Source organism: Canis lupus, chromosome 10 (genome assembly GCF_048164855.1).
Source record: "Canis lupus baileyi chromosome 10, mCanLup2.hap1, whole genome shotgun sequence".
Lineage (NCBI taxonomy): Eukaryota > Metazoa > Chordata > Mammalia > Carnivora > Canidae > Canis > Canis lupus.
Window position 1 is genome coordinate 46,695,220 of NC_132847.1, and position 11,382 is coordinate 46,706,601.

General features: G+C 33.3%; 1 protein-coding gene across 2 annotated transcripts in view; it reads right to left on the bottom strand.

The window, feature by feature from the left end:
* Positions 1-2,295: 2,295 nt before the first annotated feature.
* Positions 2,296-11,382, bottom strand: part of CAAP1 (caspase activity and apoptosis inhibitor 1) — a 49,103-nt gene continuing 40,016 nt past the window's right edge. For both annotated transcript variants that reach the window (XM_072841582.1, XM_072841581.1), the window contains exon 6: positions 2,296-3,716. In XM_072841582.1, coding sequence (XP_072697683.1) covers positions 3,370-3,716 — 347 coding nt within the window. In that variant the 3' untranslated portion in view covers positions 2,296-3,369. The remainder of the gene's footprint in view (positions 3,717-11,382) is intronic.

Sequence of the window (11,382 nt, forward strand, 5' to 3'; positions counted from 1 at the left end):
AGGCAGAGAGAAGCAGGCCCCATGCACCGAGAGCCCGACGTGGGATTCGATCCCGGGTCTCCAGGATCGCGCCCTGGGCCAAAGGCAGGCGCCAAACCGCTGCGCCACCCAGGGATCCCAAAGGATAATCTTTCAACAGACCCTCTGCTCTTAACTCTCACATGCTTTTCATTTCATCACAATGCATTTTTAAATAATGATTATGAAATAAATATATTTGCGTTCCTAGTGACATATTCATTAGTACTTTTTTTGTTTTAAAAACGGAGTCTACTTGAAAGAAAATATATAGAGAGAGGTGATTGTAGATCCAACAAAGGTATCACATAGCCAGGCTACATATGTCATTATGCCTTGTTTCATTGACTGGAAATGTTCAAGAAAGGCATTTGATAGGGAGAAGAGTAACATTAGAACAAGCAAATAGGGGCACTGGGTGGCTCAGTGGTTGAGCATCTGCCTTTGGCTCGGGGCGTGATCCCCAGGTCCTGGGATTGAGTCCCACATCAGGCTCCCCCAGGGAGCCTACTTCTCCCTCTATGTCTCTGCCTCTCTCTGTGTCCCTCATGAATAAATAAATAAAATCTTAAAAAAAAAAAATAACTTGCCCCTCACCACACACACACAAAAAAGTAAAAACCTAAGTTTTAAGTTAAAGCACATTGGTGTTTTACTTAAGCATTAAACAAGTACAATAAAGGAAAAATATCTGTAACTGAACTCTTTTCCTACTTCTCATAGGATGGAATGGAAGGAACTGAGAATTTTTGAAATTTTTAGGCTGTCAACTTTATTTGGCCCAAGCTGTAGGTTCATTCCTTCTTTACGTACCTTGAAATGTGTATTTTCCTGCAATTTGTATTACTGTTCAAATGATTCAGAACACCCTTACTCAAATAGCTAGTCATGCTCTAGAATCTATAATTTGCTGAAAGTGGGTTTTGGCAACAATTTCATAAGGAAAAAATACAGTGCCTGATAGTTTAAAAGAACTGATTCAACAAAAGGATTAGGGGAGGGGTTCAGTAGATTTTTGATAAATAGTACGTTACACTGGCTACTTGGTGTAATAGGTTTTTAAGATATATCTGAGTGTGTGAATTAGCAGGAATATCAAAAAGTGGCCCAAAGCTAATGCAGAGGACCCATTATTATCAGTTACTACCTATCATTCAAGTTTGGGTCAAGTTCCTCATCAAATATCAGGAGGAACTTCAATTTGGATAAAAAATAAGGCTGTCAAAATATTTTTTGCTCTTCTAATTTACTAATTACACATTACATAAAAATTCTCCTTACCTTGGCAAAAGGGAGGAGCATAAAAAGTAGTAGCACCAAAATCGTCATTATTACTCAGTCTATTCTGTGCTAAAATCTATACTATAACATTCCTGAGTTTGAGATTCTGAATAAGACTAAACACCTCAGAGGTATCTAACAAACACCTGTAAGCTGTTGATTTAAATGGCATTAGATCAATATATAGTATTTTCCTATTAGGCTTTCCTAAAATATACATATTCCTATTCTCTAAAGCTATTCATTTTTCAAAAAGCTCTTGTGTCTTTCAATATTGGAAAAAAAAAAAAAAAGAGTAAAAGGAAGAGCTGATTTTCCAAGATAGGAAACTAAGTGGCTTCTAATTTGTTCAGCTCATTCTACGTCACACATACTACTCTAGTCAAATGGCCTCTAGACCATTCTGCAACTGAACAGAGCAGACACAATGCTTCATGAAAGTGGTAACTGGGCAGCTACAAAGCACTCAGATCCTTGTTTACTACTGTATATTTAATCACACAAATATCACCCACTGCATTTTATAATTAGTAAGCAGCAATAGTTTGTTCCATACTACTTTGTTGTTATTTTAACTTTTGGTTGGAATAAAAAATTATTTTGCCATAATCAATGCTTTTTCATCCTGAAGCAGTAACTATGAGAATTCACTATTCAAATCATACCTGCATTTATCAGCCTAAGAGAAGTACTTCAAATGATATAGGCCTGTGCTACATTAGGAAGGTTCCAGGGGAAAAAAAAAAAAAAAGATAGGATTATTTAAAAGCAGGTTCAGAAACAAAAAAATAAATTTGTAACTTTGCAACTCTAATGTTTCATAAGTACTTTCTACTTCCACATGAAACTCTAAAAGTTATATACAATTAAGCCAGCTAATAAAACACAATCCTAGCAAGTTTCATGTATGAGGAAAATTTTCATACATTAGTAGAGCATGGTTTACAAATAAAATATACTATATTTGTTAGCAAGTATAAAAATGGTGGTTTCAGATTTATATTTTAGGAAAAAAATTACTTTAAGAGTCTCTACCTAAATTTATTTCAGTATCAAACAACTACAATTAGTGATGGGGCAAAAATCATCCATTACTGTGCAAGATGTTAATTTATTTACAAAAACTATACAAAATTAGATTAATTATAACATTGACTTATCAAAGCTTCCTGAAATTAATTTTGCTTTTGGAAATGTATCAAAAGTCTTCAGATCCAGAATGATAGTCTTTATTATTTTTAATTCATGGAATTATAGCACATCAGATCTTCAAGCAAAACATGAAATAAAAGCCTGTACAATAAAGTATTATTTTCCTGATAGCTTGGAATGTAAATTAAAATATGTTCCCTTTTTACTGAAGAAAAGAACTTGAACGAAGTGTCCAATAATATCAAATACCTATTAGAATGGCTTGTCTGCTAGAATTAAAATAGGGCGATTACTTCTACATTTTTAAAAATGGCCTTAAATTAAGTCCTTTTTTTCCTTTATAAAAAAACGTTTTTCTCAGCCATTTCAGACCTAAGTCTTACCACAAAAAATGTTATCAGTTTTTACTAGTAAATCCACACCCACAGAAGGGGTCCTTAAGACAGACTTATTTTAGAAGTGAATATAAGCATGACTAAATTTCTTAAATTGTTAACAAATCTAGGAGCAATAATTTAATATTCTACCACAAAATATAGGTAGCCTTAGGAGCAACATGCTTGGTCAATCTTTCTTAAGCTTTTAGGCTGGATGCCAAAACATTTAAAAATGAAGGAAAAAAATTACAGTGACTCTTTGCTAATGGCTTTTCAGATATTAATTAGCAGATATAGCTAAATGCTCAACTAACAAAGTATCCAGGTTATCCAATGATATTTGCCATGTTCATAAAGCAGTAACATATATATAAAAGTAACAACAACCAAAAAAACCACAGGTATTTTAGGGTTAAGATGAGTTTATCTAATAAGGATTACATGAGAAATATCACATGAGACCCAAAATAAACTTCATATACAAAATTATATGATGTGACTTTGCTCAAACACACCTAGAATTCAGATTCAAGTCAAATAACTAGGCTGGCTTTTTTATATCACCAGCTTTCATTAGGGCTTTAATAGCTCTTGCCCTCATCTCAAGTTCTAGCAGCTCCAGCTGCTGTGCGGAAGGCTGAACATCTTCTGGTGGAGGAACAGTCAGGGTGGCTGCTTTGGGTTCCTTTGGGCTAGACTCTGCCAGTCCCAGAATCTCATTCACACTTTTCTCAATGTCTTTCTCCAGGTCATCTATCTGACCAGCTTCACTTTGGACTGTATTTTCTGGGACCTCAGGAGCAGCAGCTTCTTCGTTGCATGGGCCTTCTATGTCGCTGTCATAAGCATCTGCATTTATACTGAGTACATCACTATCTTCCCCTTTGCCTGTAACAAACAAAAAAGGGGAAAGAACCATGTAACCTAAATGCCCTGGTCAAAATTTCCTTTCTATTTGTGATTAAAAGGCTACTTTGATCCCACCTCCCACCATGGAGTCCCAAACACATTCCATAATCTCTATCCCATCCTCTTTTCCCCTGACTCCTCAACTCTGAAAACAGATATAATTTAATATAAAATTTAATGTATTTTTCATTCCAATTTAGTAGAACATGGAAGCACTGGAAGATTTATACCACCATATGGAGTTCCATGATCTCTTTTCCTAATTATATTTATTATTATTTTTCCCAACACTTTATACCACAGGGAAGCTTCTACAATACAAAATGAAAGCTGATGTTAGAACCCCTGAGTAAAGCACTGCTTATTAATGAAAAAGTAAAATTCCATTCTAGGAGTTGTTTAAAATACTTTGCTTTTAATAAACTACAAAAAAGGAAAAAATATCATTGGCAAGCTGGACACCATGTGCACTGCAATTATCCTAAATCTTTTCATATGCTTTTTCAAACACTTTGTTCTAAATCAATAAATTAAAGGAGAATGCCTAAGGCCATTTTCTAAGATGAAATAAGTTTTCATCAAGAGGATTTTAATTAATAAAGTTAGTACACTATAATTTTTAAAAATGCATTTGTTATAAAACTTCTATAACTGATGCTAAAACCTTGAATCTAGACATAAATTTACAGCCCTCAATTACCCTGGCTTTGGACATTAAGTCCAGCTGTCATTTAAACTTTGAGCGCTCATTTATATCTCCAATTTATTTATCTTTTAAATCTCTAACATGTTTTAAGTCATGATCCCCCAAATGTTAGCTTTGCTAGTCTTATACAAGAAAAAACTTACTGACATATGGAAAATTCTCATCATACAATGTTTAGGGAAGGTAATAAACAATTCTACTCCACTGGTTTTGTAATAACAATTTACTGACCCTGACTGATCCTCCTACATCCTAATAATTAAAAAACTACTCCCTATATCATAATTAATATGGAAAAATGAATCAATAAATTATATTTGTGCCTACAAAGAGAACTTGTAAAAAAAAAAAAGTTGCAATTTTAATTATTTGATGCCAAAGAAGATTTTACATATCTCCCCCAAAGCGACAAATATCTCCAAATAGCCTTAAAAAAAAAAAAAAAAAGGAATATAGCCCTTTGCATAAAGGAATAATGCTTTATAGAAGTATTGGCAATTTGAGACAAAAACAAATTAAGAAGTGAAGAGCTAAGTTGTTCAGTCTCAAAAAGTTCATTTTCATGCTTAGCAGTCTTTAATCTAAAATTCTAAATCTGTAGTCTCTGATCCTAGGGGAAATCTGTAGTCTGTTCAAAAGATTTTAAAACATAACTTTTTGAAAAACAGTGACTTGTTTTTCAAACTAGGAGTCACTGCCTGATAATGAATTAAGAGCAGAAGAATATAATGGTGGGTGGGGAGGAAGGAGGTCTGAAAGTTGGAATACCTGAGTTCTAAATCTTACTTTGCTATTAAGTAGGTGATTTTGGGCAAATCACTTACCATCCCAACTTTCTCTGCTATAAAAGTTAAGGCAAATTGTCCTAGGACATCTCTAAAATACAAGCCTAGTAATACAGTAAGTCTATATAAAATGGCAGTACTTTATTTTCCTTTTCTCCCAAGATATGGTTACCACTTACCTTTCACTTAAAACATTTATCACTTGGATAATAATCCAAAAGAATTTCCTATTGACAGTAGTAGCCAGTGAAAGGTAAGTAACATGTCAATAAATTATGCTCTACTTAATTTTTTTTCACCCAACATTTTTTTTTAATATTTTATTTTAAGCAATTTCTATGCCCAACATGGGGTTCAAACTCACAACTCTGAGATCAAGAGTCATATGCTCTACTGAGCCAGCCAGGCACCTCCCACCTTCTTGACAATAGATATTCTAGAAAAAAGAAGTACATTTACAATGTCCAGGCAATATAACTGAAGCTCACTTATTATCTTGGGTCCAGGGTTCAATGTGTAATGATATAATTATGGAATCCCTTATATGCTAAATCACAAATTTTGAAGTAGCTGTACTTTTATGAAATTAATTTGCTTTGAATTTATCTGTAGGTACATAAATAACAGCAAATCTTAGAGGTATTTTCATTAAGGGGAGAATCCACATTAGTCCATCCTTTAGACACACATGGCAAATCTTCTAGCTAAATATCACTGTCAGATATCAGTCTATATTTCTTACCAAAAGACTATAAGAATATATGAGTGTGTATAAATATTTTTTAATGGGATGTATATTATGTTCATCTTATTTTTGCGTGTTTTTCCAAATACTTCAAACGGCTAAGAACCACTGAGCTACGTACACTCTCAACTAATTCAGATAATTTTTTAAGCCTCTTTATATAAGCTTAAGAAGCAACCACAGCTAAAGAGGTCTGCTCTGAGTTTATAATAATAAAATCCTTATTTTATAAAGTTACTGGCACTAGAGATTCAGGATCAAAATGTTTATATACACTCTCCATGGTTTTTTTTTTTCATTTATATATTCTATGGGTTTCAAAGTTATTAGTGGGCAGAAGGTAGGCTTTACTTTATTTCTTTAGTTTAAACAGCTATGCATATCCTATAACTGAAGAAATGGTGCTCCATAAATTTGGTGTTCTGTTTACATTTAAAATTATTCAAAGTTGGGGTGCTTGGTTGGCTCTGTCAGTAGAGCACACAACCCTTATCTCGGAGTTGTAAATTCGAGCCCCATGTTGGATGTAGAGATTACTTAAAAATAAGCTCTTAGGGACACCTGGGTGGTTTAGTGGTTGAGCGTCTGCCTTCAGCTCAGGGCATGATCCTGGGGTCCCGGGATCAAGTCCCACATCGGGCTCCCTGCATGGATCCTGCTTCTTCCTCTGCCTGTGTCCCTGCCTCTCTCTGTGTCTCTCATAAATAAATAAAACATTAATTAATAAACAAACTCTGAAAAAAAATTATTTTTTTCCTTTATGGATTCTCTGTAACACAGTACCAGTGAATGCATTCACAGATTCCATTTGCCTATGATACCTGCACATAGATGCCAAAGCTTTGTACAATTTGTATCTGAAGTAACTTAGCATAAGCACTTCATTTCACAATGTGAAAACAAGTCAAGTGACTTGTACAATGTAACAGGACAAATTATTTGAAATGTGATCTAGGATCATACTTGAAGTCTTTTCACTATTCCTTAATTTTCATCATTTTATTGACTTGTTTTTTTAAAGCATCATTGGCAAATACATGACTACACTTCCAAAGATAATTTATTTACCTCATCCTTAGTATTAGGAATTATAAAATTTTTTCTTATCAATTATAATCTTCAAGGTAGAAGAGGTAAAACTTGTACATTCTTTTAGAAAGAATATCAAAATGCCTCATTCAAAATCCTTAAAATATCAGTCTTGTCATATTCTGTCCTTCCATACCCCCATTCTGCATGCATGTATGCATGTGTGTGCACATGTGTCTTAGGTTTGTTTTTTGTTAAAATTAAAACTTTAAGGGTATGTGTGTGCGCATTATCTTAGGTTTGCTATTTGTTAAAAATAAAAGTTTTAAATACCCAATTGGAAGTACACAAATGTACAAGAATTATTAATCACAAAGATTTTGAGGGATAAAATTTTAAAAGAATTTTTAAGTTATGCTAGCATATTTAAACCTCAATAGAGCCTACATTCTATTTGCTAATAATTCAACTTAGAATAGTTTTAATGCATAAAATGGAAGCATATCTAATGAGTCACTGCATGCTTGTGAAACTTAATAGTAAATTATTAAATTAATCTAGGAGACAAACCCTAGAACATGGAATAATTAAATATCTGTCTGAATTCCTCTGGAAGATGGCAAATTGAGCACACCTATCTAATTCCCTTCCCTACCAAGAACCCACTGAGTGACAGAAGACAGATACTTAAAAATACAATAATAGCATAAAAACTGTAAAATAATTGAGGATAAAACTAACAACAGTCCCACCTAAGTAAAACACAAAATGGAGAATCCATAAAGGGGGAAAAAAATTCAACAAATTTACCTAAATAAATAGTAAGACCTCGGGGGTGGAGGGCAAAATCAAAGGTACTCTACAAGAAAATATTAATGAAATACATTTTTTCATGGCAAATATAAGAATACAATGTCTAGGTATCATTAAGAAACAACTAAAGACATGGGCAAAGGGTAGAAAAAAGTCAAGCATTTCACAAAATATGAAATACAAACCATCAGAAAATATATTTAAAAATGCTCAATGTAATTTCTAATCAAGAAATGCAAATTAAAAGAACAAGATATTATTAATTCATTAGTAAAAAGAGGAATTTTATACATCTGGAAAAATTTAATAAATTCATAAGATGGAAAAATGATCAAGACATGATTAAGTCAACAAAGTAAGCTAATGAGTGATAATCATATTTATGTTAAAAATAACATGTAAATTATTAATAGAGATTACTTCTAGGGAGGGAAGTTAAAGTTGTAGGGGAAGAGAAGAAAATGAATTTTTCAATTTTGCTCTATGAACATATGTATTTCTTCAACCATTTCCAAGAATATAACCTTGTGAAAAGTTAAAAAAGAAGAAATGAAACCATAATACTAGATAACAAAAAAGGATATCATCTAAAAAGACATTTTGCAAGAGTTTTACAAAATGTAAGCAGGCAGGATAAAATTAAAAGAAAAAATAAAAGCAAAGCAAAACCATAGCCAAAGACATCACAGATAAGTATAATTCTTAGTCTTAGAACCAAGGAAGAGTTGGCTGTGAAACACACAATAAGATAATTAAATTAAATTGATTCAGAATGGTTGGGCCAACTGAACCCTTCCTTCTTTCCCTCCCTCTCCATGCCATAGGCTCAAGTACTCTACTGGGAGGCCACTTCATCCACTTAAATTAAAGAGCTCTCCTAGAAAAACATATCTAAACAGTTACTGATGAAACCCAAACCAGCTTCCAGAAAAAAACCAGCTACAATAAATGAAGAACCAAGACAAACAAAGGATGAATAAAGAAAATTTAGGGACCAAAGATAATAATCCAATGGGGGAGAAGGAAGGGTGGAGGAGTCTATTTAATATTTATAGAGAGACAGAAGTGGACCCTACAGCCATAAAGTAAGTACAGGGTGTAGTGAAAGAAGACCTGAGAATAAGAAATGTTAGAATTTAAAATATAGTTATCAAAAGCAAACATTCAGTGGTTGCTGGAAGACACTGGAAAAAATGGGGGGGAGGATGCTCTAAACATAGAAAAGAAATAAAAATATGTTTAAAATATGCTATAAAAGAGATGAAGATGAATGACCTATGAGTCCAAAAACCTAATATAATTAATTTAGCAAACATTACTGAGCACCTACTATGTAGAAGACACTGTTTTAAAAGTTAAGGAAACATCAGTGAATTAAAAAAAAAAAAAAGTCTCTGCATTATATTTAAGTCATGGGAAACTCTATAAAGTCGTATCAGGTTTTATAAAGAAAAATAAAGCCAAGATAAGAAGACAGTAGTAGGATGCTTTCAGAGAGTGATCAATGTGATTTGGTAAGGTAATATTTGAGCAGAGAATTGACTAAAGTGATAAAGTCAAAAGACAAAAAAAGAGACAGTGGAGAGGGAAAATAAAGAAATATGAGAAAAAAAAGTGATCTGAGGTGAAGAAGTTCTTCACACTGAAAAGGCTTGCCAACTGCAGTGTATCATATCTAAGATACATCCTGTAAAAAATCAGAACTCAAGGGTAAAAAGAAATTACTAAAAATCCCCAGAGGAAAAAGCTAGATTACCAACAACAGCTAGACTCAAGAAATCAAGAGCTTTCCTATCAGCCACTGTGGACAAGATATCACAATGGCTATGAACATGATCACAAAAAGAGAAGTTGTGGTATATTATGTGCCTCAAGGACACGACATTGCTTCTAAAATATTGTCAAAAAATTGAACATGAATCTGATCAAGCCTCTATATCTAACTACCAATTTAAAGAAAAATAATATTAAGTAACACAATAGGATGCAATCAGCAAAATTTAAACTGAGCAACTCTGACAACCTGGTTTCTTCAAGAAATAAACTGCACAGAGAGGGAGGTAAAGGAGGGTGGGATGGGAAGGACAAGCATACACATTAAAAAGAAACTCAGTATCAACCAATTATAATGTAGGGAACTTATCTGGATCTCCATTCATACGAATATAGTTTACAAAATATTCTAAGACGGGGTGCCTGGGTGGCTCAGTAAGTTAAGCATTTGACTCTTGATTTCAGCTCAGGTCATGATCTCAGAGTCCTGAGGTGGATGAAGACCCATGTCAAGCTACATGCTAGGCATGGAGCCTACATGGGATCCTCTCCCTCTGTCCCTCCCCCCGCCCATCCCTCTCTCTCTTAAAAAAAAAAAAAAAAAAAAAAAAGTTAAAAAAAAATATATAAAAAGATACCCAAAGAAATTTGAGCCTGGATACCTAAGGATTAAAAATATTAAAAAAAAAAAATTAAAAAAAAATTAATAAATAAATAAAAATATTCTGTAACCTTTAATGATGGATTTCAACAATAATTAGTAGCTACTAAAGTAGGTGGTAGGGTGGCAACTTATACCAATCAATTTTAATATCACAATACTAACCAATGAATAGTAGGTTAAATGTGAAAACTCTGAATATCTAATATTAAGAAATGTTAACTTTTTAAGGCATTATGATCATGCTTAAAAAGAGATCTCTAATCTTTGAGATACAAACACTGAGATATTTACAAACCAACTGAAAAGATGTTTAGAATATGCTTTAAAATAATCTAGCAATATGAAGCAGGCAGTGGTATGGATGAAAAAATTAGTCACAGGTGGATAACTGAAGTAGGAGAGAGTACATGGAAGTTAATGCTATTTTTTTCTTATTTTTGCTTAAAAATTTCCAAGATAAAAAGTTCTTTTTTAAGTTGATTGTTATTCAGAAACCCTAAATAAGTAACATTTTTGAAAATATCTAAAAATATATATATCTTGGAGGGGAATACAAGAAAATCAAAATCCTATATTCCTACTAGGCAATCATATAGCTGGTTATCAAAAGAGTTAAAGTCGTTTGTTTTCTCTTTTAGTTTTTCTCCTCTAATTTTAAGTTAATCACATTCAGTGGTTATGCCATTTAGAATAGCACATTTTACCATCCTCCCCTCTAGGTCCTTCCCTGTAGAATCTTAACTCTCCAAGGCTTCTAGTGTTATCAACCTGCTAGAATCTCATTAGTAACAAAGTCCATAGCTTATTGGACAGCAATGCTATGCTTCCATGGATTTCTTTTCTGAGACAACAAAAAAGTTTGGTTTTACTAAATTTTAACTTACAAGGAACACAACTTTACTGTATTCTAGTAGAAAGTCAACTTGCAACAGTTCTAGTGAGTTCTAGCTTTTTCAAGAAACCAAAACTTTATTTTCTGAAAAAGAAACAATTGGGGCAGCCCAGTGGCTCAGTGGTTTAGCACTGCCTTCAGCCCAGGGCCTGGATCCTGGAGACCAGAAATGAGTCCCACATCGGGTTCCCTGCATGGAGCCTGCTTTTCCCTCTGCCTGTGTCTCTGCCTCTCTCTC